Here is a 27,883-nt window from a genome sequence, read left to right on the forward strand (position 1 = left end):
TTCAATAAAAAATACTTTAAAATTATTAAATAAAAAGATCATCAATCATTTTAATATTTACATAATCAATTAATAGAAAAAATTATTTTTTTAATATAATTTTTCCTATTTTAAATTGCTTGTAATAGTTAGATGTAAGTAAGATTTCCTTATTATAAAATGCTTTTAAGGAAGGAGTTTTGTGTTAAAAAGTAGAATCAAAATATATTTACTGAATTGTTCTAAAATTATATTTTAATTATTTTAATAGTCTGAATAACTAATAATTGGTTCAGTGAAAAAAATAAGGTAAGATACTAAATGAATAATAACATTTAATTAATCATATAAGAAGCTTTATACATGACTGTACTAACATAATTAATAATTAAAAAAAAAACATAAACTAATTTTTATATTAAAAAAAAAGATATATATGAGCTTAAACCATATAGATATAAAAAACCTTAGCCCAGTTAAGTAAAATAAATATTATTTAAGACAGAATGGCTCTCTTGCAAACTTGAGGACTAACTTACAAAGTACTTCTATACTTAAAAAGTAATAAGTTAAAGATAATTCCATTTTGAGCTCAGCTTATGATGAATCATTAAATAAATTAAATTATAATCCTTCTTCTACAAGTCTTAGATCAATATCTTAAAATCCTCGCTCCTTCTTAGTGACTGACGCTCCTTCTAATCCTAATTTATCAAACTAAAATAAAAGTTCAACAAAGTTTAGATTTCCAAGTGAGATAGAAATTAACATGGATAAACTAAATTCTGATACTATCCATAAAAAGAGCTATGCAGATTTGGTTAGGAAATAACCTAAAGAGAAAATAACTAAAGCTGTATAAGATTTTGAGCGCTATATGATGACACCAATAAGTGGTACACCAAAATGCTATGGCGATTTCGAAAGTGGATCTAAACTAAAGAATACTCTACAAGCATTGAAGTTACCACCTTTAGTTAATCATAGCTAAAAGATTGAAGCGACTGTAGATAACATTAATGATGAGCTTTAAAAGTATAAGTATTTAAATAAAATTGTTGAGGTAGACGGATTTTATGACAAAAGCCATGACCTCAAAGTATCTATGCTTTCATATACCATGCGTTCCCCTCATACACTGCCCAGAAGTTTGGGAATTAATAAATCACTCATCAATGACAAAAGAAAAGTAAAATATTCTTCATTTTTGTTCTATTTTTTTTTTGAAAATATCTACTTTGATATATCTTTGAAATTTGCTATATGCTAAAAGTAGATTTTCATAAAATTTACTGGAATCAAAAAAGACTCCTCCCCACCAACTAGATTTTAATTAATTATAATATTTAAATCTTTTTTTAGTTTAAACTATAAAACTCATATTGAAGAAATCTTATTTATTTATTTTGAATGAAATAGCTTTTATGTTAATTTTTTTAATCATTCATAATTTTAACAAAATGATAATTATAGATTAATATTTCAAGTCAATTTATTGGCGATAAATACAGTGAGATGGCAAGTGAAGCTTTAAGACATGAGGATCTAGAAAAAGTTGAGAGTGTAAAGCTAAAAGATAATAATCTTACTTCTTCATCCTTATCTAAGATAGTTCAGAGTCTTCCAAGAAACATCTAAAAATTGAATTTGGCAGAAAATTTTAAACTTGGTAAAGAAGGTATTTTGCACTTAGCTCCTGCTTTACAGCAAAAGAAATATATATATCTCAGTGTCGTAAATTTAGAAAATACAAATTTATAAGATGAAGGTGCATAATTAATTGTTTAATCTTTAATTAATTCAACAAACGTGTAAGTTTTAAACCTATCAAGAAATTCTATTACAGATGCTATAGGTCCTGCTTTAAAGCAATTTTTAGAGGTATCTGACTCTCTATCTGAGCTTTACATGCATTGGAATAAGTTAACCTCAATAGCTGGTTGTTAGATTGCAGATGCACTGAAAATAAATGATAATCTTATGGTAAAAATAATTTGCTTTTTTAATAATATTTTAAATTAAAACATATTATCTAATTCACAAAGGTATTGGATCTTTCTTTCAATGGTTTAGGGAGTCATTTTGGATTGAATTCTAAAATGTGTGGCAAAAAGCTAATAGAAAGCTTAAATAGATAAAAAAGTAATATGAGGCATTTAGATATATCTTATAATAATTTTACTGTCGAAGAAGGAAGAATAATTTAAGAAGCAATTAAAGGAAATGATGGTATTATAGGATTTCATTTTGAAGGAAATTGTAATGATATGTTTTATGTTGATTCTAGAGGTTTTTTAATCGAAAGAAAATTAGGCGAAGAAATCAAAGAATAGCTTCATTTAAAGAAAAAGCGTATTTAAGGGGTTAAATTTTTAGGTTAAAATAAAATTTAAAACGATTTAATGAATGTTGTGGATAATTGTTGGATTTGTGATGGATGGACAGAATTATAGTTTGCTGTAGAAGGAGTTGGAGAATGTACTTTTTTGCATTTTGATTTTGAAGGTTATAGACCAATATGCATGGATAAATAATCTGACGGTAAGTTTACCCTAATCAAGATGTGTCCTCCTCGTAAGAAAATAAGATTCTTTTTTACTGATCCAACATCACTTGTTGCATTTACAACGGAAGGTTACTAAAAGGAGAAATAATTAAATATTCATAATAATGCTGTTGCTTTTAAAACTTACTAGTAAACTCTTGAGGGTTCTTTAGCTAATATTCCTAACGTTGAAGAAGATAATGAATAAGAACTCAAAAAATCTAAAGTTTTAAATAACTCTAGTTCTTAAAAAAAGATTCCAACTAGTACTTCTATTGCAAATAATGAAAGAAGCACCAGCAAATCAAGATTTGGGTAAAGTAGCTAAAAGAAAATTTAATAAAAGGATACAAAGCCTAAAAACGATAACAAAAAAGAATTTTCTGATACGATGAATCAGCTTGTTTACAATGAAAAAACAGGAAAATATACAATAACTTATTAAGATGGCACTCCTGTAGATTATGAAATGCCAATTTACTTTAATGTTTATAAAACTGATATAAATAAATCTGTTTTTTCTAAGTATAAAGATGTCCAGATATTATCATATCCACGTGTTCCAGAAAAAGTAGTTCAATTAAGTGCAAAAAGTGAATGGGTAGTAGAGAAAAGTATATTTAAAGATTATATAAAAGATAATGAAGACTTAATTGATAAGTGCTTTGAATTTGACTTTAGTTAATCTCGTATTGCTAAAGTTGTCACAGATAAAGATGATCTAGCAAAAGTAAAATCAATATTAAAGGAAAATTATAGAAAAATTAAAAGGAACTACAAGCTCTATTCGTCCTATGCTTCTGGTGAAATTTTTTGTATTGCTTAAAATATATTATCTTAATTTGCTATTAAGTGTGGTATTATCGATAACAAATTCTCTTTTGCTGATTTAGATTACAATATCATAGCTACATCATCTGTTTAAAAGACAAATAATTACCTTAATCCTGATAAAGTATTGATTAGATACAAGTTCATGGAAATATTTGTAAGAATAGCAGGAGATAAATATATTAAATATGGAAAGTGTAAGAAATACTCTGAAGCCTTGATAGAACTTTTTAGTGATTCAGTACTACAAGAATAGTTAGACCAAGCAGACGATGCACAGGAATGGAGATATACTAAGTAATTTATATTCAAAAAATTTTTATTTAATACTAAATTTCATTAATAAATAGATTTTGGAATGAAGGATGCGACATCATCTTCAAACAAAATATGGATTTAATAAAATCTCTTTGGAATCAATTTGCTGATTCTCGTAAAACAGAAAAGAGAAGCTTTATGAATTATAAAACTATGAATATCTCTGAATTTAGAGATTTTATAAATCACTTTGAATTTATTGACACTTCTTTTAACGAGAGAGATATCAACATGGTTTTTAACATGTCTATGCAGACTTGCATAGATGAAATTAGTAGTGATAAGCACTTATTAATGAATTTCAATGAATTTTTAGAATCTATTGCAAGAATTGCAGAAATAAGAGTTTTCAAAGAAGAAGAAAAAGAAGATGCAAATAATTAGTCAGAAGAAGAAGAAGAAGAAGAAAACAATGATGATGAAGATGAAAGAAACAGCAACTAAATTAGTGAAGAAGGAGATAATAATGAAGATTTTGAAAATAGTAATAATAATTAATCTGAAAAAGATTCCTCTAGGTATAACTCAAAAAGAAATTCATTTGAATAGCCACAACAACAATAACAAAGCTCATTAGCATATATACAAGATAATACTTCTGAAAATGAAGACAACCAAGAAGAAGAAGAACAGCCTAAGTAAGGAAAATCTGTTATGTTTTTTAAGTAGAAAACTATTGATATAGATTAAGTTAAAAAATCTATGACAAAATTAAATTAAGTGAATAGTTCTTCTAGACAAAATACTCCAAGCAAGCAAAGAGATAATAAATATAAAAGCTCAAATTCTTTGAGAGGGTCTCAAATTGATTTAGACAATCAAGAAAATAATGATGATGAAGAAGAAACTTAAACAAAGACTAAAACTAAAATAAGATTTAAGGATAGTCAAGTAGAATTAAATTCTAAAACAAATAATATAGATCTTGATTTTTAGAGAAGACAGGAAAGAAAATTGATAAAATAAGTGCCTTTAAAATTTAAACTATTTTAACTCATAAGTTATATCCTTAAAAAATAAGCAGAAAGAGCTAAGGTATTCAAATTAGTTATTTCATAATTAAAATTTTTATATTTTTTACATTATATTTAGAAAGGAGATAAAAAGAGCTAAATCTATAAGAAATAATAAAGCTTAATAGATCTAAAGAATTCAATTATATCTGTAGAAAGAAGTAAGGATGGTAATGGATATATAAGAAGAATAGAAGGTAATAGACTCTTTTAAAGAGCAACAGATAAGCTGCAAGTAGAAGATTAACAAACAAAAAAATGAATTAAATTATCAAGCTATATTAATAAAAATTATCTACTTAAAAAATAAATATTTCATTTATAATTTGTAACTAAAGCAAATAATATTTTCAATTTATAAAAATATAAAATCTTTATTAAGTTTAATCAAAAAAAAAGTAATTAATAATTTAATTTAAATATATAAAATAATATTTTAAAATCAATTTTTTTGTTTGGAGAGAATGTTAAATTTTGGATTAAAAAATTAGCAAAAAAATGAATACCAAAAAGTATTTATTTATTTGGGATACTTATTTACTAAATATACAGCATGTAATTATATATACTTTAAAATCTTAATTAATTAATATTAATTATAAATAATGTTTTCATTATTTTGATGTGAAATTTTTTAATTTAGTTAAGTTATAAATACAAATCAAATTTTTTTGACTTTAATTCATTTTTTTTTCAAAAATTTCCATGTAAAGTGTGTCTTTTGTTCAAATTAGTTGTGGAAGAAGGAATCATTCCAAAATCTAAAGCTTTCTGGGGAGTCTAAGAGTCCTTCATAGATGATTTCTGTGATTTAGAAACATTAGTTGAAAGTAAAGACTGCTTTTTACTTTATGATGTTATGTCTTCAAAATATTTAATAAAATTGTTTTTAGCAGAGTATAAGTTATCATTTATTGACAATTTTTTGTGTTAAGGTTCTAATGATTTTCTGCTGTTTTAATTTGATTTTTACTTATTGTGAGTTTTTTTAGTCGCTGATTTAATCATGTTTGGATTAATTCTTTGCAAAGATTACTGGTTGTTAGAGCCAGAAGACATCATATTTAAATCAGAAGTAAGGTAATGCTAGAGCATAGAATTAGACTAAATTTATTATTATGAAGACATTATTGAAGGGATATTCAAATTTGAAGATTGTCCTAGAGATTGATATGGACCACTAGATGATTCTGATGAAGACACATTGTTTCTATGAAGATTGGTTGTTGTTATACTAGTGGTTATGCTACCTCCTAAAGAGCTTGAAGGCAACAAAAGAGAAGATTGAGCCACCTTTGCCAAGTTAGTTGAAGAGAGACCTGTCATGTTCCCACAGCTATTCTTTTTCTTTTAGATAGCCCCACCTATTTAATAATTATTTTCTTTATTATTGATTGAGTGGATGTTGTGATTATTACTAATTTTACTGCTCATAGCAGCTGAAGGAGTCGTAGTTGTTGTTGTAGCATAAATATTTTTCGACTAAAAAGATAGAGATTTTGCAGCAGCATTAGAGATAGATTTTTAATTATTGTTGTTAGAATTAGTTTAAGAATTTGTTGTAGTATTAGCTGTGTTTGTACTGTTCATATTGTTTGAATATGAGCTTGTTGCACTATTTGGGGGATAAGATAGAAGATGGGATTAAAGCTAATTAGATTAATTCTATCCAATAGTACTGCTAATTGGCTACAAATCATTTTACAAAGAATTACTGCAATAAGTATTATCATTACGTACACTGTTGGAGGCAGGATGTATGATCGAAAGAGAGTCTTCTCTCTTTTCTAATGGGGCTTTCTTTTTAGCATTAGCATTAGATGCAGTAACTGGTCTTTTTGCCTCCAACATCTGATAATTCTTAGGGGAATAGCAAGGAGACATATATCTCTTTTTATCTTAAGAAGAAGAAACTGCGTGATGGGCAGCAGTTGAATTTGTTGTGGTTCCACCATATTGATTCATTTGAGCTTAATTTTATGCTAGTTAGTTAATTTGATGGTAATTCAGATGATGAGAGTTAGGTGCATTAGAATTTACACCTGTCCCACTATTATTTTTTAAGCTTTTTGTAGAAAAGCTCATCTAACCCTTCAGGAAACTCTTAATAAGAGCTGCAGAATCAACAGACTTGTCCTTAATTTAAGTCTGTACATTATTATAACCATTTTTCAAAATATCTAAATCTAAAAATTTATTTTAAGGTTTAAGCATAGCTGCTGCAACTGCAATATTACCATTTAAAGTATTTGACATATTCATTCCTAAGTGAGCATTTTAGTTGCTCATGTTATGATTATTTGTTCCATAAACAGAACCACCTATGCTATTATTAGCTATAAAGCTAGGTTTGTTAGAAGTGCTTTTCTTAGCTGTATTTTACTAACTGCTAGCCTAATTACGCGAAGCACTATTTTCTGTATTTGTGCGCTTCTATGATGTAAACTGTTAGATAAATTAATTATTTGCATTTGTCGTTGTTGTGGATGTAGAATTCGAATAGCTTTGATTTGAAATTCCATTTGATAATTTAATTGGAACACTATTTCTTGAAGAGCTAGGGCACTGCTCATTTTAGTTAATACCAATTTGACTTTGCCCGTTTCCATAAGAAATATTGTTAATATTTGTATTTAAACCGCTATTAACATTAGTAGTATTTGTAAAGTAATAGCTATTGTTATTGTTGTTATTGCTATTTATGCCTGCATTAATATTATATACCCCACTTTGAGAAACACCTACACAGTTACTTTTATTATTTTAACTAGTATCTTAAATATTAAAAGAATTTTGTTGGTGATGTATTGCACCTTGTTATCTTGAATAGCTTGGAGCTGCTGATGTCTGATGAGATTGCATTGAATTGTGCATTTTCTTTTATTAAGATCTTTTATCATTCTGTAATGTACTTTGAGAGTGATTATTTTATGTAGTCATTGGGAAGCTTTCTCTTCCTTAAGTGTTCACTTGAGTATTATTTGGTTCTTTCTCTATTTCTATTTCCAAAAGGTTTTGTCTGCTATAATTTTTAAAAATTTAATATATAATTTTAAAAGGATTGATTGTCTTTATTTTTAAAGAATATATCAGAAAATATTAATACCTTAACAATTTTACGGAGGTAGGATTTACGTAATAAAAAAAGCTGAAAAGAGATTCTTTGTTATTTTTACGAGAGGTGATGTTTGGTACTTGTATTTCTCTAAATTCAGAGTGTATATATGATTGATTTATGTCTATTTGTATAGGAGGCTAAATCTTTAAGTTTAGAATATCCTTCCAATTCACATCACTAAACCATTTGCATGACTTAATGTCTTCAAATGATTTTATTCTATGATTTGGTCTCTTATCAAGCAACTAGTAGAGTAACTCTCTTAGATGAGGATTTAAATAATCTGGAACTTCGAGTTCTTCATTTGCAATATTTTTCAATATAGTTTCAGTATTGTTAGCATAGAATGGAGGCAATCCAGTAACTAACTCATATAAAAAGGCACCAAGTGTATAGAAGTCAACTGAATAGTTGTAGCCTTAACGCAACAAGACTTCAGGTGCCATATATTCGGGAGAACCGCAGAATGAATCAGTCATCTCTTCTCTATGCATTCCAATTTTAGAAAGACCAAAGTCTGTCAATCTAACATGACCATCCATATCCAATACAATATTTTCAGGCTAATTTTTAAAAAAAATTATCAATTAATAAACCTAATAGCATAAATAAATACATAATTTTTAATTTTATTTAAAGAATTATCTGTTAGAAAATTATCTTCAAAATTAATAAAAAAAATTATTAATTTATATGTTTACTTTCAAATCTCTGTAAAGAATCTTATTCGAGTGAAGATACTCAAAGCAAATCAAAATTTCTACAAAGTAAAATTTTGATTCATTTTCTGTTAATTTACGATTTTAAAGGTGAAAGAAGAGCTCTCCTCCACAATAGAATTCTAAAAGGAAATTCAGGTGATACTCAGATTCAAAGCATGCATGAAGACTTGCAATGAATGGTGCTTTTGCAGCGTCAATTAAAATTTTTCTTTCACGCAATAACTACTCTAATCTTTTATATTCACTCAAATGAGTTTTGGGAATCATTTTGAGGGCAAATAATTTACAAGATTCTCTATGTCTAACTGTTTTAAAGAATAATAATTTTATTTACATTTTCAATTAGTAGCATTTTCAAAAATATTTTTAAATTAGCTTGATGAAAGTTCAAATATTTTCATTTGTTTAGTAATTTTTGAATTTATCTCCCTAAAATATTAATTATTTGCTTGATTATTTAGTTAGTTAGATTGATTGATTGATATATAGATAGATAGATTGTTAGATATTTAATACAAAGCATACCAATTTGAAAATAAGCATTCAACTTTGTAATTTTCTTTGATTATGTTAAAAATTAATTAGTAGGTTTTAAATTTTTTGAATATTTTTAGAGATAATTCAATCCCATAATTTGCTTAATAATAGCTGATTAAATAATAATTTTGAGAAGCTTTATTAAAAAGCAAACACATTTATTTTTTCATGAGGATATTTAAAATTAAGCAAGATAGAAATGAAAGATAAAATTGAATAATTACCTAAAAACACATCAGATGTACCTCCCTTTCCCAAGCACTTTAAGAAAGTGAAGTCATGAATATTTAATTCTTATTCTTTTTGGTTAGCCTTATCGCTTTTTTATGCATAAACTGGCTTAAGAAGGATGTTTTCTCTTATCTGATTAACTTTTTTATTAGGCTGAGTTAAATAGTAATCTATAACTTCATTTTCACCAACAGTTTCCAAGCAGACTATATTTTCATAGTTTGGAAAGAGAATTTGTTAGGCCAAAGCTTTGACTCTCTAAGTTAATCTGGCTACAGAGCTATCTTTGGGTACTCTTACTTCGATGCTATTATCTTCATCTAAGTAAATTATGTAAACCAATTAATTTAATTCATCTTTATATTCTCTGCTCATTTATCCGTTAATGAATTAAGAAGAGCTATTTGGGGTTTTATTTCTACTCATTTTTGCTGGTGACAAACTTTTAACTCTTTATAGCATTACTTCCTTCTCTCAAGAATAAATTCTAATTTTTGCTATTTAAACCTATTTTTTTTAAGTCTTTATCCTTGTATTTCTAATTGGTTTTGTTAACAAAAATATTATTTCTTAACTATACTTTCTATCTTAACAATTTATTATTTGTTTCTTATTTTCTTAATATTATTAATCTTTACTTTTTGATTTTTAAAAAGAAATTAAATACAAAAGTGTTTATGAGTGTATGAATGAATGAATTAGTTAATTTATTAGCACATATTATTTAGAATTTTTTCCATAATTTTGAATTACGTTGAAGAACTCATTTAAGTATCATTATTTTTTTTACATTAAAATATATTAGAAATTATTCTTTATTTTTTAAACTGATTCAATTTAATTCATAGTCAATAAAGCTGGTTAGTGATACTATTTATTATTTTATTGAAATGCGCTTACTGAATTTATTAGATCATAAAAATATGTGGTAAATAATTTTTTTATTTGAAATGTTAAAAGGAAATTTAATATAGTTCTAAGTACAAAATAGAATATAAACATTTAAAAATTATCTAATAATTTTTTACTAAATTCAGATAAAATCATTTTCCATATCATAAAATTAATAATTATGTATCTTTAAAATAGAAAATTATATAAACATATTACTAGTTTTGCATAATTGTGAAACATATCTTTACTGCAAATTTTACCTGGTTCGAATTAATTACAAAATAATTGTTGAATTTTTAATAAGAAACAAAAATAGTCTACAATAAATTCAAACAAAAAAAAGCAAATCTTATTTATCAGTTTAATTTCTGTAAAAATAAAAATATAATATTTTTATATAATAAATTTTTTGTGTTAATTATTAGCTACATTTATTTAAAATTAAAATTAAAGTAATTATTACTATTAACCTATTCTTATATTCTAAAAAAGGAAATATTCTGTTAATAAATAGATAATTGCCATTAAATTTTATTATCTCCTTTCTTAAAATAAAATTCACTTATTTTAATTAAAGTATGAAAAAATATTTATTTTTTTTCTTAAATAAATTATAATTAAATGAGGTAGCAAATCTTACTTTTAACTTATTTATAATTACCAAACTTGTTAATAGGATTATAGGCAGTGTTCACAGGGTTAAAATTTTTTTGTAAATACCTAAAGTTTTTTTTAATTTAAAAATTTTATATATTGCTTACCATTTTATAAAAGTTGGAGATATTTCAAACAGCCTATATATTTTAATATTTAATTTAATAAATTCATTTACAAGATTTATAAGAAAAAAATATGAATTTTATTTACTATGAAAAAAACTTTTTATTTAAACTTTTATTTTTATTAATAAAATAAATTACACCAAATTATTTTAAATATTGTAGCAAATTTAATAATTTCATCATATTGATTGTTACTTTAATGATTACATTTTGAAAGTTTGACGTGTTATTATAATAATAAGTAAATATATTAGAGATAGGCATAAGAAATATTTTATTTACTAAAGTAGAGCAATAAAAAGAAAAAATTATCATTTTTGAGACTCTATGATGAAATAATATTTTAAATGATTGATTATTTTAAATATTTTAATAAAATATATAAATTACGTTTTAAATATTGGTTAGCTATCTTATCTTAGTTTAATAATATAATAAATATTATTTGGGCGTGTAATTTAAATTTTACAGAATATTTACTAATTTAATTAATCAATTCATTTTTACATATTAATTAGGTTTTAATTTTTTTACATAAGTAGGAATTAGTTTTTGGCAGTATATTAGATTAAACATAATTGATAAACTTTAATTGCTGAAAGACATATTAACTATAAAGAATGAGTCAAATTTATATTAAGTTAGAGTCATAGTAATGTTTTACAGAATAGTTGTGACTTTAGATTTTAAATTTTTTTGTTCTATTATTAGAGAGAACACAAAGCTAATATTAAGAACCATTTCCAATTTCAAATTAATTAATACAATAACTTTGGAAGTAGAAGCTATCTCTTTTTTTAATACAATACCACCTGAATTTTCTGATTTATATCATATTAAAGTTCTAGAGATGAGATTTATTTCGTAATTTTTTTTTGCATTAGAGGTTATTTTATCTGAAAAATAAAATCAAATTGATTTTAAATATATAGTAATTGTTTTTCACTGGAAGATGAATACAAAGGATTATTATAATTTAAAGAGCTGCTAGCTAAATTTTATCAACTAGAAGAACTTATCTTGATATTTTAAAAGTAACAAATTTTTTTAAAATGGTTTTATATTTTAGCAATTTTAATTTAAACAGCTGCTAATCAGTAAAAATTCTATCTTTATTTTAGAAATAATGCACATAGAAAAGCGTGTAAATACATATAATTAGTGATTTACTTTCCTAATCAATATATTATTTCAATTAAATACTTCTAATAGAAATGAAATGATCAGTTAAAATGAATCCTTTTTGTAGAATCTTAAAAAACTTAGCATTTAGCAAATAAAGTATTTTTATTTCAAAGCAAATTTAAAATACTTATATCTTATGTATAAATAAGCTCTTTCATGGACATTTCTAATGAAGAAATAGCAGATATAAATTAGAATGATTTAATATTTGAAAATATTAATGAGAGTAATTCTTTTCCTAACTAATTTTCTTAAACCTATTTTTAATATTTTAAAAAAAGTCAGAATTATAGTCTAATTATGCTTTTTTGATTCGGATCTAATGCTGAAATTTCTATAAAAAATATTCAAAAACCAAAAAATCATCAAGATTTAGCTGGACGAAATAACCATTTAATATAATTATTATTTAAAATCCTTAACGTATTAGACAAAACAAAAGGAAGTTGATAATATAGTGAGAGATGTGATAATCTAATTTCTAAAAACATACTAAGTAGAAATTGATGAAATTAATTTTGAAATACTCTCAGATTTAGAGTTAGATGACTCGATTTAAACTATTACAGACATTTATTAATAGAAATTATAAAGTATTAGCATATTCATGTAAAATTATTTATTTATTACTTTAACAAATTTAACAAAATTCTTTTAATTTTTAGGAAAGAGATAAATATTGTAAGAAGCTTAAAGGAAATATTTGAAAACATTCAATTTTAAGTTATTAAGCTCCATTTAATGTAACTTATTAAATATTAATAAAAAAATTATGTAATCTTATTTAAAATTAACTTAAAAAATAAATAGGAATTGTTATCTAACTGATGAAGTTATGTAGTAATTAATCCTAGGTTTATCTTTATAAAAACTTGCTAAGATTATTCTTATTGATGTCTCTTTAAATATTTGTAACAAGTCAAACACATTAAGCATGAAAAACTCTAAGGTGAGGAGCAAATTATTTTTTTAAGAAGATGTTTATTCTCTATAAACTACATATGAATTTTTGATTTAAATGCAATCAAAATAGCTTAAAAATATATGTTTAACAACGCCTTGCTTCGACCTTAAATTAGAACAATAAATTCTCTATTTTACTTTAAAATAAGGAAATATACAGAAATATGAGTTAGATTTTTTTAATTTGATGATTTCTTCTGATCGAGAAAGCATTACAGAACTAATTTTAAGTTATGATTGGTATATTTATCTGTTTATTTTAAATTCAATTTTCTAATTAATTATTAAATAAGCTAAAAGGCTAATGTAAATAAACTCTTACACCTTTGGAAGAGTTTTTCAACCCTTTAATATTTAAAATCTTTCAGTGGATTTTTCAGGTAAACTTTATTTATTATAATATAAATCCTTATTAATTTTTATTTCATTTCAAACTCTAAAATATTTTAAGTTTGAATTTCAAAAATCTAATTAATGTGTTTAATTGTTAGTTATTTAATTAGTTAGTTAATTAATTAATGAGGATTTATAGTATTTTAATTTACAATTATAAATTATATTTTAAAAATAGTACCTAAAGTTAGCTGGATGACTAATAAACAAAATAATTTTTTGGAATTTTAAATTAATTAAAGTAATTAGAAACGCTTGAGCTTACTGGACCAAAGTAAATTAAAACTAGTATGTTAAATAATAAGAATTATTTATTTATAAAAGTTTGCTTACTGAAAAGAAATAGGAAGAATATTTAGAAGTTGCTTTAAAAAATTAAATTAATTTGAAAGTGCTAAATATAAAACTAAAATTTTTATAGTAAGATTAATTTTTTGACATTTGAATTTTAAATTTCTTTTAATAAAGAAATGTCAAGATTTGTAACATATGCTAATCAATAAGCTAAGGGCTATAGTATTAAACAAATTTAATAAGCCTGACAATTGTTGTTTTTTCGTAAATAATCTTTAAATTATCCTTAAATTTAATTCTAATTTATTTTATTCAATAGGGATAATATTAATTTATAAGATGGAGATTCTCTATTTAATTGTTTAAAATATTTACTAAAATTAGAATACCTAAAAATTGTCTTTAAAAAGTATTTTATTGCTTTGGTAGAAGAAAAAATAATTTTTTATTAATTAAAATTAAAAGTATCATGGCTTCTCTCAATATAAAGGTAAAGGAGAATTACAAGTTGCAAGAAAATCTTTTTTCAAATCTAAAATATTTAAAGTTTTTGAAACAACTAGAAATAAATTTTCAGTAAATTATCTAAAAATTAAATTAGTTTTTCAAAAGTTTTTTAATAAATATACAGACTAAACTCATCTTTTGATTGTGATTAAATCATTCTTGACAGCTGTAAGCTACCTTCAATTTAAAATTTAAGGCTAAATCTAGGGTAAATTAAATATTCCTTTCCTTTTTTAATAAATTATAAAGAGAATAGCATTATACTTAGAACTCATATTCAATTAAATAGTCTTTACAAAGCATTTTAACTGGCGAAAATGTAAAAATAATTAAAAGTAAATGCAAATATAATAATTTTTATTATATTTTATTAAGTAAGACAATAAAAATCTGAGTATTTATATTGATGTGAACAACCTCACTTTTTATTTTTTGAGAGAAAATTATGAAATTTTATTAAATGCAGGTGATTGCTTGTATAAAAATAGTCAACTTTTCAAAAATAATTTTGAATAAGATATTTAATTTTAAAATAATGTGCTTTAAAGTTTGATATAATATGACAATCTCAAAGATTAGATGAAAATCTTTAATTTCTAAATGATGTAAATATCATTTTAAAAATCTAATTAAATTCATTATAAATTTAAAAAAGTAATATCAATCTCAATGAACAAGATAAATTTATCAACTAATATTATGAATTATCAAATTTTTTGTAAAAATACAATCAATTACAATACGTCAGTTTAAGCTTTAAGATGTAATTCATTCAAAATTTATGAAAATTATTTGATAAAAAATTTAATGATTTAAAAGGATTAATCTTGACTTGCTAGTTGCTATTTTAGAAACCTGTTCTGCTATGAAAAATTTAGTTTAATTTAAGATAAATACTTCATTCCTTTTTGAATAAAATAGCAGTTAAACAGATGAAAACATTTAAAAAATAAAAAATTATGTGAGCTCAATTTATCAAAATTGCAAAACACTAAATTATCTCGAATTTTAAAATCAATCAAATTTAATAGAAAACAATTTTTGCCAGACTACTAAAATTAAAATGAAGTTAGATTTATTGCATAGTTTTTTTGAAATTAAAGTACTTATCTGCTTCTTACCATAGTTAAGCTTGATAGACTCTTTAAAGCTAGATATATACCCGTAAGATTCATTATTTTATAAATTTAAAAATTAACTTGTTATTTTAATGAATAATTTTTAAAAATATTTTTTAGATAAAATTAAACATCTAGTATTTTGTTAGATTCAGTTAATTTGATAAGTCCTTTAATTAATTCAATGTCTAAATTAGCATTCTTTCACACCAAATTAATATCTACTTTTAATGCTAATTTACAGATCCCCGCTTCTTTCTTACAATTTTTAAAAGTAAATAACTGCTTTTTTAATTTGAATTTCAAATGATATTTTATTATAATAGATATAAAGCTGCCTAAATTAATACAGTTTGTCTTTCCCTCAGGTTGAATTTAAATTCTTGTAAGATTAGCCCATTAAATAAGGATGTATTCAAATATTACTATATGACTGTAGTTCAATTGTAATAGTTAATGAATTCCTGAAAACTAACCAAAACTATATCTTTGTAAAATTATTTTTATCAATTTTGATAGTATTTTTTAAAATAGAATGATAAATCAATCAATCATTCATTAAATCAATTTAATTTTAAACAATAGGAAATAAGCTTAATTTTGAAATGTAAAAAGCTTTAAGAAAAAGTGGGAATCGGTGAATTTATTAAATAGTTAAGCACTATGAAAATGCTACAGAAATTTATTATTCAAAGCGATTCTAAAATTTTCAGATATAATAGAACTTTTAATTATCTTTTTGTGTTTTCTCTCTTTATATGTTACAGATAATTTTGTAGGTAGAAACTGTTGAACTAATCTATCGCATTTAAAAAGCTCAACTAGTTTTATAGATCAGAAATATACTATGACATGATAAAGCTTGGGCTAACTCCTCAGCTCCCACAGATAGACATTCAATATAATGATTTTATAGAGAGCTTTGTTGGTGGATAAATAGGTTTCGAGAATGTTGGAGAAGAAGATTTTCTTGATGTAAATAGGTTTATAATTTATACTGAACCTATAAGCATAGATCAAGGGTAAATATAATTTATTATTTTAGGCTTAAATTAGAAAAAAATATAATTTTTTTTAACATATTAATAAAGAAATGACTCATTTGCATTTTAGTTTTTAAACGCTTCAGATAAAAATGTGCAGCTTGATGAATTTTTTATGTGATATTGAATGAATTTTAAAATATTTAAGATATCTACTTTTTTACTTTTGAGAAAGTAAGGAGTAGAAAAATAAAATCTAGCTTTAATTAATATTTTTACTTTTGTAATTTTAAGAATGTATAAGACTATTTATTCATAAATTTAAAAAAAATACTTTTGGGTGATAGTAAAACAAAATTATTTGCATTTACTAAGTGTCTCATTCTGATAATTTCATTTTTTAGTTCTATGAGTAAAGTTACTTAACATATTGTTAGGCAAATGGTAGGAGTTTTATTTAACGGCCTAGAAAAATTTTAACTTTAGACTTAAATTTTTGAAAAACATATTTAGTCTATTTCAAAAGTATATTTACTAGCGTAAAATAAACAATTTATTCTATTCTATAATTGATTTCTGAGACATTAATTTATTTGTTAAATTTAAACTATGAGTCTTAGAGGGTAGATATCTAGAATCAACATTTATTGTTTTTGTTTGCAGAAAACAATTGATACCTTTTACATGAACCTATTTATATGGTTATTTTCTCGATAACAAATGGAAATTAAAAATAATAACAATTTTTTTGATATATTTGATTAAATTTTGCGAACGAACGGACTTTTGCATTAGTATATCATTACGAGCAGAATCAATAGATTTTTCTCGATTAAGATATAATTAAAATGCATTATTTTATCTAGAAAACAACAACAACTATTAAAGGTTTTCTCCCCAAATAATTTTTTAACAATTTTTAAAAAAGCAAACCTATTTCAAATATTTTTTTTCAAGAGATTTTCCGCTTTCTTTTTATTTTTTTATTTATTAATCAATCAATTAATTGATTGATTGATAGAACTGATACTCCAAAGCAAATTAATACCTCTTTAAAATTTTTTGAATTTTTTTTTCTTAAATGACTTTTTATTTGGAAGTAATCAATAGGTCTAGATTAGAAGTCTATCAACCAATATTGATGGATTTTATTTTTATTTATTATCTAAATTGATGAGAGAAAAGATTTTGAAGAGAAAGAAAAGAAAGTGTTTGTTAAAAAAAGATATAATTTATATTAATTTTATTTGGATTTAAGAAAGGAATTGATTGTTATTTGATAATAATTATTATAATCAGTATAAAAATAAATATTAAAGAAAAAAGTAATAGCATTTATTACCTTTTTAAAAGAATAGTATCTTTAGGTTATTTAGGTTAAAGACTACATAAATGTTTTGGGATAAGGACTTCTTCCCTAACACTTCTTACAAAATGAAGTGTTAGTTCTACGTTATGTGCTTAATTTGGGCTTTCTAAGGTCCTGTTATGAATAGTATTCCATTCTTGTTCTAAAATCCTCAAGATATGGAGTGTGAAATTGATGGCACCTACACCCCTTGTACTGTAGAACAAATGTGTGCAAATAAATACAAATATAGATATCCTGACGAAATCCACATTTAAAGTATTACTTAATAATTCGATTTTGTTTGTGACAAGCAACTCACTGTCGCCTCTATCCTTGGTTTAGCTATGGGCGGTTAAATTTTGGGTTATATTTTAATCATGCTCTACGATTTCCCCAAGAAAATCAAGTCTCGTATGATTCTCTACACCGTCCTCGCTGAAGTTATTGTTCTTTTCTCAGTCAATTATTCTGATTTGAACATAATTTCTATTTCTGCCATTCTCTTTGCTTGGAATTTCCTCTTTGCTTTCTATTTTGGCCAATAGTACGCTTACATTTGCGATATCTACTCTGCTGACATCAACAACTGGGCTCCAGTTATTCTTGGATGTATGATGCCCCTCTTCGGTATTGTTTACATTGGTTTTGCTTATGTCTCTAGCGATTGGAGAAATCATTTAACTAAATTCACTGCTATTCCTCTTCTTATCCTTGTTCTCGTTTTTTACAACATGTACGACTACAGAGATGACGAAACTGTTGACCAAACCGTTGAAAAATCTAAGAACTCTCGTATTGAAGGTCTTGATTTAATTTCTACCTTCCTTTCTCACTTGAAGGAATTACTCTCTTCTGAAAGATGGATGATGAATAGTATCGTTTACTTCCTCTGTTGGGTAGGCAGTAACTGTGCTTATACTACTACTTTCTTGGTATTCAATGATATCACTGTTGGTACTTTTTATAAGAATTTGTTTGTTACTGCTATTTTTGATTTCGGTTCAGCTTTTGTTGCATTCTTCTTAGCTGTCTACTGCCGTAACAACAACCGTGTCAAAGATTTAATGTTCTGGACTGCTATTGTTACAGCAATTATTCAAATCTCTTCTGCATTCTTCCCTCACAACACTACTTCAACTCGTACAAGCTACTTCTTGACTATGGCTCCTATCCTCATTTCCAAGGCTTACAGCAAGATCTTCGTTTCTTGTTTGCTTATTGATATGCCTAACTAGGTCCCATTCAAGTTCTTACTCATCCTCTTCTCTCTTTCCAACATTTGCTCTCTCATTTTCGGTAGTATGATGCCCTTGTACTACGTATTCATGAATCAAATGGGTGTCTCCGTCTTCATCACCTTCGGTATTGTCACATTAATTACAGCAATATACGTTTCAAAGATGACCTATATGTCAGACTTTGAAAAGAAGCAAAGCGAAATTGAATAGGGTGATCAATAGCTCCCCCCTCAAATGGCCATGGTCCAAACTCATGTTAAGAGAAATAGCCAATAAGAAAATCAAGAATCTACCTAGTAACCCCTCATTCAAATGGATACTAGAGAGTGATTTGTTGATTGATTTATATAATAACTAGCAATAAAATAAGTAGAAAATAAATTAGTACAAAGAAAAACTTCTATTTTCTAATTTAATATGCAATATATAATTTAATATTTTTTAGTTAATTAATTAGCAGCAAGCATGTCATCAAATTTTATGTTTTTTTATCATAAATCCAACTCATTCAACTTTTAAACATTTTATTCAATTAATCATATAAATCTTAATTTGATAATATTATTTATTTCTCCTTAATAATCTTATTATTTAAAGTATTTCAAGTCTAGCCTTACTATAACTAAAATTAGTTTAATTCAAAATTATTTAATAAATGTTCCTTTGATAATACAAATAAAAAAGGGATGCATAAATCCTTTGTCTAATTATAAATAATTTTTTTCTTTTAAATTTAATAGATTTTAAGTTCTAGCATAAAAGCAAACATTTTTAATATATAAATATGATAAGAAAATTATATCTGAAAGTAGAAAATTGAAAATATATTCTATTAAATGTGAAATTAAATTCTTTTAATTAAATATGTTATCTAATTTATTCGCATTATAATGTTCTGAATATAGAAAATCAACTCATTATTATTGAATTAATCAGCCTATAAATTGGTATTTTCTTTAAAATAGAAACCTGTCAAAGATGAATTTTAACAAAAGTTTTGAACTTAAAATTATGAAAAAAGATAAACAAATGAATATAAAATCTATTTCTATTTTATAAAATTTCACATTTTTAAAAATAAACCAATATAATCAATTAAACAAATAAATTTAGTTAAGGATAAAAAAATCATAATTTTTACAAAAAACTTTAGGCTTTCCTTTAAGTTTAAAATAATATTTATGAGAATAATTAATAATACTTATTTTTTAAAGATAGAAAATAAAAATTCATATAAAAATATTTTTTCTCTTTATAAAGAATTTAATTATTTGTAAATTTTTAATTTAATTTCCAAATTATATTATTTAATATTTTTAATGAGAGTTTCTTAAAAAGTAAGAATTACTTTTTTATTAACCATTATGAATAAAAGTGATGTCAATTGTTATTTTTTAGCAATCTTAATTAATTAATTTAAATGATTTTTGATCAAAAATTTATACTTTTTATATTAATACAAATCTATATTAGTTTTAAACAGAATTTTTAGTTGTATTTTTCATTAAATTGCTGACTTGCTCCTTTATTAAGTAAGGTGCTAACCGAGTACATAATTTTGAATTATTAGTAAGTACTTAATAGCACAAAGAGCAAGTGATTTTATTTATTTATTTATAATTTTAGTATTTCAGCTAATTACTATTCCTTTTCTTACTGGAGGCTTTCTATTTTATTTATTATTTTTATCATTTTCAAATATATTACTATTAAAAAGTTCAGGATAGAATTTCTCCAAGAATAACTCAGAATACATTTGATATTCTACTGAAAATGGAGCTTAAACTGAATTTTATTCTAAATCTAAATTGTTTTAGCTTGTTCTAATGTCTAAAATAGCTTTTATTTATTGAACACTTATATCGAAACGAATTATTAGACCATATAAATCGTACTTTTCTATCCAACTTGGCCTATCATCAAAAGTTACTTGCTATAAAACTACCTTGCAGTTTATAACAATCCCATCATATGTTCTTAGAATAAATGGTTATGGTTCTGTTTCTTTTATTTCATTGTTTAGGGCTTACATAACTAGTAAAAAAAATTTCAAGCGAAAATCCCCTGTTTTTTCGTTATAGTAGTTTTAACCACGATATACTAAATTTTCTATTTAGTTGATTTCAATGCCTAGCAAACTACATAGAGAGAAGCTAAATCCAGATTTAAATAATTCAATTTCACCTGTTATGTAGTTAGTTCTGTAAAGTTCATAATCATAAAATGCTGAAGGATCTAAATTATCCTTAATCCATTACTTAAAATATTTAACAAATTGCTCTTACAACTACGCAAAATCCTCTTTCTTTTTGGCACTCTTTATCATTTTAGCCTTCTAAATAGATATTTGAGGTAACAAATAACTTTTTACTATATATTAATATACTGTTAACTCTTAAGCAAGCTCAAGATAGTCTTAATTTTACATCTTAATGAACCTATCAATTAGAAATTAAAAATCCACAATACCGCAAGAGGATAAAGGGTTTAAAACTATATCAACAACTGATAATTAGAAATCTTTAACCACATATATAGGGCTATGCATTCTTTCAACATATAAAATTAAATTATCATGAAAAGGATCCTCATAGTCTTTATAGTAGGTCTCTACTTCTAAGCATCCATATAAAGTGATTAAATGATCTTAACTAATCTCTTTAAATAATGGCTAATAAGGTACTATCATTAACTACTTTTTAGTGAATCTTTTTGACTGCGATTTGCTTAATTTAGCGATAGTTTTTTTTATTCTTAGATTGTGAATAACCCTCAAAGCTCCATCATTTCTCTCAATATTATTATCATGGAGTAAGTTTTCATTTGAGTCATTTGCAAGACTGTTTTTGCTCTCAGTAATTTAGTTAGCATTTTACAAATCAGACTAACAATAAGATTATTCTTCAATATCAGTGGCAATTTTTTCATCTGATTCTAACATTAATTCTTGCCTGATCATTTTAATATTTCAAATGTTTTTAAATGGAGTATAAAGATTAGTAATTATCTATTTTATCTTTGATTAAAAGTATTGACTATTTTTTATAATTTTCTAATAGAAAAATAGGAAATACTGCCTTTAATATATGCAATTTAGAAATTTAATTTATTATTGCGATGCATATTTCATTAAGATTGTTGTAGATTAAATATATTGGTTTATTTAGATTATATCCTTTTAGAATTCATAAAAGAAATTGTAAGAACTAGTTCAAATACATTAAAAAATGACTAATAAGAATAAATTTCACCTTTTTTTAGATTAATTCAGGTATAAAATAATTGAACTTACTTTATTAGCTGGATTACAAATATTTAAAAGGCTTAATTTACACTTAAACAGTATTTATAAAATAAGTTTATAATAATTAAATTAATTCTAATGACTTTCACCTTCAAAATTTAGTATTTCAAACTTTAGAATAATTATATATTTTAAATTTATTAAAATATAAAAATGAATAAAAAATAAATACATATCCTAGAAAAAAGTAATAAAAAATAAATCAATTATCAATAAAATAATTTATTTTTAATTTATACTTCTATCATCAATTTTTTAGAAAGAAATCTTTGATATCTAGAGACAATCTTCAATATAAAACCTAAATAATAAATATTTAATATTAAAAAATAATAAATTAAATATATAAATACCAAATAATTTTTAATCTTTTTTGAATGCATTTGTAAACTATAAATACTCCTTAGACTGTGGTATTATAATTTTATAAATTGAAAAATCTAAGATAATTAATTTAATTTAATAAAATCTAAACTTCAAAATAAATCTTTTAATAATTCATTAATGATAAAATTTTTTAAATTCTTAAATGCTAAAAATTTGATAAATAAAAAGTTATTTTAATCAATTGATTTCATGGGAATATTAAGGAAAATGCCTTTTTTTACCCCCCATGCCCATAAACGCTCCGATTGTAAATTCTCTTTTATTTCTATCATAGAATGAAGAAGAAAAAAAATACTTTATCAATTAGAAATCTATTTTTTGATGGATAAATTCTTTTATAATTTTTTTAAAAGTGAATTTTAAAACTGATTTAAATTATACAATTTTATTTTTTACCTATTGATTTCAAGAATCAATTCTAATCAAAAATGAGTAAAATGTAAATCCTACTATAAATCAATGATTATGATACTATATTTTTATTATAAAGACTTTTTTTAATTTAAAATGTATATTATTTTTATTATTTTAAAGAATTTTTATAAAATAAAATATTTTTTCTTAAAAATAATATACCAAAAATTTGAAATTGCGTAAAAAGAGTTAAGAGCAGTGAGGATCTAACTAATTAAATAAATGTATTTTTTTTACTTAATTTTGAGACATTTATTAGAATAGGGTAATGGCTAGTAAAATTTAAAGATAGAAAATGAGATAAAAATATTTTTTTTTAAACTTTTATTATTTGTACCTTAAATAGATATTTATCTATTCTCAAGGTTGCTATTAGAATATAAAGTGATGATAGTTTAGAATTTTCAATCAATATACTAAAAGAGAAAACAAGAGAAAAATAAAATTTTTTTATTTTTTGATTCGCATTAAAATAAGAAAATAAATAGTTCAAAAAGAGGAAAAGAAAAAATTATTGATTAATTTTATTAATTAATTTTTCGAAAAAAATACAAAAAATAAAAATAATAACTAAAAAAAGAAGAAATGAATGAAATTTACAACTAACACGATGAATTTGAAAGCCAGTTCAGTTAACCTTATAAAAAATGTAATTATTTTATTTATCTTTGGTATTTACTTAAAAATTTCATTAAAAGTTAAAAGCAATAATCAAAGTGAAAATAACCATTTGCATTCTGACCAATACTAGGAAGATGAAACTTATTAAATTCTCACCAACCCATTCTAATATTAAATATAAATGAGCAGCTAAAATTATTAAAATTATAACAATAACCCTTCTTATCAGCCTCTCTAAATAGAATATGCTAATTAGAATTATGATTACTAACTAGAATCATTGTAAAATTTTTTTGAATATTAAATAAATTCTAATTTATTCAATAAAGCTAACAGGATTGTAATATGACAAATTATTTTTAAACTGAGTAAGATAAGTAAATATATTTATTTAAATTTTATTTAAAATATTTATTTTTTTTATTTTTCTATTAGCAGGAATTAACATTCTCAAGATCAATTCAGAAATGATTTTAAAAATTAAAATTATTTTGAACCAAACTAATGCGATGTTGATAATTAAGAATTTAAATTTTAAGTAGATCGTCTTTAATCCTCTGGTGAATTTTTTAAATGCTTAGATTTCCTTGCCATAAAAAATTATGATAAATTCTAAGATTAATATCAATATTTAGGCGCCTTGTAAACGACATTATCTACTGATTTGAAAAAATTCGATTTTATTAACCCTAATTAAGTCTACTAAGGAAAGATATAACCTGGAAAGATTTTAAAAATTTCTTGGTAGAATTACTCATCAAAAAAATATCTTGATTTTTATGAACTCCACGAAGAAATGAACACACTTGTTTTACATAATAACTAATACGTAATTTATATTTTAATTTTTTAACATTTTTAAAATAATTTATAAATATATTTAGATTGGGTATATTGATCATACATATTCTTTCATTTGGGGTTACTTGCTAAATAATAAAATTGTTAACATTTATCCTTATTTTTTCTCGAAAGAAGGCAACAAGATTCACATACTTTTGGAAGTTTACATTAATCCAAAATTTTTAAAGGCTCCTTTTGACTAAAATAATAACTAATAATACAGTTTTAATAAATGTATTAAATATATTGATCAAGTCGCTCTTAAAATCTTATTAAATATTTTGAGACTATAAATAACATCTCCCTCTTTAATTGAAAGAGATTTATAAAAATATTTTTAAAAATTCAATATATTAAGAAATCAAGTATTTCCAAAAGTATTGATTTCTTGCAAAAAAACATTTAACTATTATAAAACCTAATTACAAAATTTTCCAAATCATTTTGTTGATTTTTATTCACAAGTCAATAAAGAAATTGAGATGCTCAAATCTTAAAAGCATTTTAAATAAATACATTTCACAGAGCCAATATAAGCTAATATTAACTATCCTAGTAAAATGCAAAATATATACTATTGTAAGAAATAAAACCAAAAAGATTTCATAAAAAATATCAATAATGTAGTAATTATTTCAGCAGAAAAAAGTAGTTAAGAAGATTCCATAGATAATGAAAATTCTTATAGGTTTTATTAGTAAGCTTAATAACCTTCAGATGTCGTTTCGAATCTTCATCCCTATCAACTTTAAGGTCTTTAATGGCTTCTTTACAGAGAAAGGAGAGTTGATAATTTATATATTCCTACTATGAGAAATTAATTATAAGATTAGAAAACCAAAATCGATATAGATTATGAAGAGATTGAATTAGTTGGTGGTTAAAAGATTTACAGAAATATTATAAATAACAAATTCTAATATGAATTTCCTGAAGTAAATATTTTTTTAATAATTAATATAAAACTTAAACACTCATTTTTCAAAGTAATAAGATATATTTGGAGGTATTTTGGCAGATGAAATGGGATTAGGAAAAACCCTTACAATTATTTCTTTAATTCACGAAACAAAAAAAGAAAGAACTTCTAAATACGGAACCTTAATTATTACACCATCAAATCTAGTGAATTAATGGGAAAATTAATTTAAAAATCATTCTAAAGCAGATTCAATTTCTATTCTGAACTTGCAATAAAAAAATAACAGATCTAAAAGTTTTGAAGATTATGATGTAGTTATTTGTTCATATAACATTATTTGTATGTTATTTGAGAGCTATGATTTAAGTGATAAAATATTCAATTAATAATGGGAGAGAATTATCCTAGACGAAGCCCAAAAAATTAAAAATAAACAATCTAAAGTTTCTGAAGCATGTTTCGAAATTTAATCAAAATACAAATGGTGCTTAACAGGTACTCCTCTAGAAAACAGCATAGATGTAAAAATATAATTAAAAATATTTAAATTTTTTTGATCTGTAAAATTTATTTTATTAAAAAATATTTTTGCAAATAAAAATAGGATATTTATAGCTTGATCCGTTTTTTAAACATACCTAAATACAGTGACTGGAATTGGTGGCGCTAAAATGTAAAAAATACTAAAAATTAAGAGTAAAAGAGCAACTCTTTCAAAATTATTAACCAAATAATTGAAAATTTAACTTTGAGAAGGACTAAAAAAAGTTAGTATGCTAACGGTGAAAGTATAACTTCAATACCTGAAAAGCAAATTTAAAATATTTATATTGATCTTTTTGACAATGAGAAAAACATCTACGATAAAATCTTCTAAAAAACTTAGCAAGTCTATAAATTCTTTAAATAAAATTCAAACAAAAAAGATAAAAATTATATGCATGTCTTTGAAGTTCTAACTAAGTTGAGAAGGTTCTGTGTTCACCCTAGTCTTACTTTTAAAATAGAAGAAGAGGCCATTTAAGTAAGCGAAAATAGCACTAATGATATTATTTCTAAAATCAACTCATTCTTGAATGAAATTTAATCAAAAATTTAATAATAAAATAAAAATAATAAAGAATCTAATTAAAATAATGATGAAAAAAACTAAGAACCATAAAATAATATATCTTAATATTAAAAAGAAGTCATTCAGCAAATAAAAGATGGATAATTTTAAGTTTGTAGTGTTTGCCTTGAAGATATAAAATATCACTCTATAAGTTCTTGTCTTCACGTATTTTGCTCATCATGCTTAGAATAAAGTATCCAAACTAATCATAAGTGCCCTCTTTGCCGTAAACATTTAAGTATGAGCGATATGCTGGATTTTGTTGATGAAGGAGCAGTAATTCATTAATAATTGAGTCATTATTTAAATGATGAAATTATCAGTGGATCTAAGATTTAAAAGACTGTTGAAATCATAGAAGAAATCCATAAAAAGGGAGAAAAAGTTATAGTATTTTCATAATGGATAGACACTTTGAATTTATTAGAGAAGCATCTCTAAAAAAAGCAAATTTCTTTTATGGTAATTATTTAAATGATATATTTTTAGATAACCTTTTAATAACTTTTTTTATTTTTTATATTAGAGATTCGAAGGTAAATTAACTAAATCTCAAAAGTAAAAGTCTCTATATCATTTTGAAAATCAAACAACTAATGCTGACTTGTTACAAGCATCTACTTTAAAAGAAGATAGTAGCTAACAAGAATAAACCATGGGATAAGAAGAATAATATGATAATTCTAATTAAAATTAAGAGAATACATCATAAACTCCTACTGTACTTTTAGCTTCGCTTATGAGTGGATATGTTGGACTTAACTTGACAGGAGCTAACAATTTAATATTATGTGATAGCTGGTGGAATCCTGCTGTTGAAGACTAAGCAATAAATAGAATTCATAGGTTAGGCTAATAGAAGCAAACTTATATCTATAAAATGATTTGTAAAGATACAATAGAAGAAAAGATTTAACAAATCAATGATTAAAAAAGAGATATTTTCCAAACAATTTTCAATTCTTCTGAACAAAATAAAAATAAAAAAGCAAAAGAATTCTTATAACAGATATTGAATTGAAAAATTGTAACTAATTCCTATTTATAAATTATAATTTAAATAATTTCAATAATAATTTTATATTTAACCTAAAATGTTAATAATTACTTTTATAAATAAATGTATAAAAAATTTTTTATTTATATTCTTAAAAAATAAGTTTTACATAAATCAAAAATTAATAAATATTATGAAATAGTTATAGTAAATAGTATATATTTTATTTTTTTAAATTTATAAAATTATTAATGAGGTTTACTAAAAGATGTTAAAATA

General features: G+C 23.6%; 6 protein-coding genes across 6 annotated transcripts; 4 read left to right on the top strand and 2 right to left on the bottom strand. All coding sequences in view use genetic code 6, as the record gives it.

Moving 5' to 3' along the window:
* Positions 1-415: 415 nt before the first annotated feature.
* TTHERM_00420430 (hypothetical protein) lies at positions 416-4,948 on the top strand (the record flags this gene model as incomplete). Its single annotated transcript, XM_001033298.2, has 4 exons — positions 416-1,168; positions 1,453-1,962; positions 2,025-3,652; positions 3,706-4,948. The coding sequence occupies 4 exons, from the start codon at positions 416-418 to the stop codon at positions 4,946-4,948; spliced, it is 4,134 nt and encodes a 1,377-aa protein (XP_001033298.2).
* Positions 4,949-5,379: 431 nt separating this feature from the next.
* TTHERM_00420440 (Serine/Threonine kinase domain protein) lies at positions 5,380-9,756 on the bottom strand (the record flags this gene model as incomplete). The annotated part of the gene is made up of 4 exons (XM_001033299.2): positions 5,380-7,708; positions 7,793-8,367; positions 8,506-8,831; positions 9,288-9,756. 4 exons carry the CDS (start codon positions 9,754-9,756, stop codon positions 5,380-5,382), a joined length of 3,699 nt encoding a protein of 1,232 aa, XP_001033299.2.
* A 1,834-nt stretch (positions 9,757-11,590) lies between these two features.
* On the top strand, positions 11,591-16,594 carry TTHERM_00420450 (hypothetical protein; the record flags this gene model as incomplete). Its single annotated transcript, XM_001033300.2, has 24 exons — positions 11,591-11,622; positions 11,682-11,834; positions 11,903-12,004; positions 12,058-12,114; positions 12,183-12,251; positions 12,305-12,381; positions 12,437-12,764; positions 12,821-12,898; positions 12,966-13,358; positions 13,412-13,498; positions 13,690-13,785; positions 13,836-13,931; positions 13,980-14,069; positions 14,125-14,214; positions 14,271-14,381; positions 14,437-14,520; positions 14,562-14,631; positions 14,688-14,917; positions 14,968-15,075; positions 15,132-15,476; positions 15,551-15,704; positions 15,757-15,921; positions 16,016-16,452; positions 16,522-16,594. 24 exons carry the CDS (start codon positions 11,591-11,593, stop codon positions 16,592-16,594), a joined length of 3,525 nt encoding a protein of 1,174 aa, XP_001033300.2.
* Positions 16,595-17,805: 1,211 nt separating this feature from the next.
* On the top strand, positions 17,806-19,332 carry TTHERM_00420460 (transmembrane protein, putative; the record flags this gene model as incomplete). The annotated part of the gene is made up of 1 exon (XM_001033301.1): positions 17,806-19,332. The coding sequence occupies one exon, from the start codon at positions 17,806-17,808 to the stop codon at positions 19,330-19,332; it is 1,527 nt and encodes a 508-aa protein (XP_001033301.1).
* A 1,300-nt stretch (positions 19,333-20,632) lies between these two features.
* On the bottom strand, positions 20,633-21,961 carry TTHERM_00420470 (hypothetical protein; the record flags this gene model as incomplete). The annotated part of the gene is made up of 1 exon (XM_001033302.3): positions 20,633-21,961. The coding sequence occupies one exon, from the start codon at positions 21,959-21,961 to the stop codon at positions 20,633-20,635; it is 1,329 nt and encodes a 442-aa protein (XP_001033302.1).
* Positions 21,962-23,717: 1,756 nt separating this feature from the next.
* On the top strand, positions 23,718-27,628 carry TTHERM_00420480 (SNF2 family amine-terminal domain protein; the record flags this gene model as incomplete). Its single annotated transcript, XM_001033303.2, has 7 exons — positions 23,718-24,010; positions 24,058-24,105; positions 24,164-24,557; positions 24,613-25,506; positions 25,559-26,014; positions 26,098-27,069; positions 27,134-27,628. 7 exons carry the CDS (start codon positions 23,718-23,720, stop codon positions 27,626-27,628), a joined length of 3,552 nt encoding a protein of 1,183 aa, XP_001033303.2.
* Between the last annotated feature and the right edge of the window lie 255 nt (positions 27,629-27,883).

Source organism: Tetrahymena thermophila (genome assembly GCF_000189635.1).
Source record: "Tetrahymena thermophila SB210 genomic scaffold scf_8254475, whole genome shotgun sequence".
NCBI classification, from domain to species: Eukaryota; Ciliophora; class Oligohymenophorea; order Hymenostomatida; family Tetrahymenidae; genus Tetrahymena; species Tetrahymena thermophila.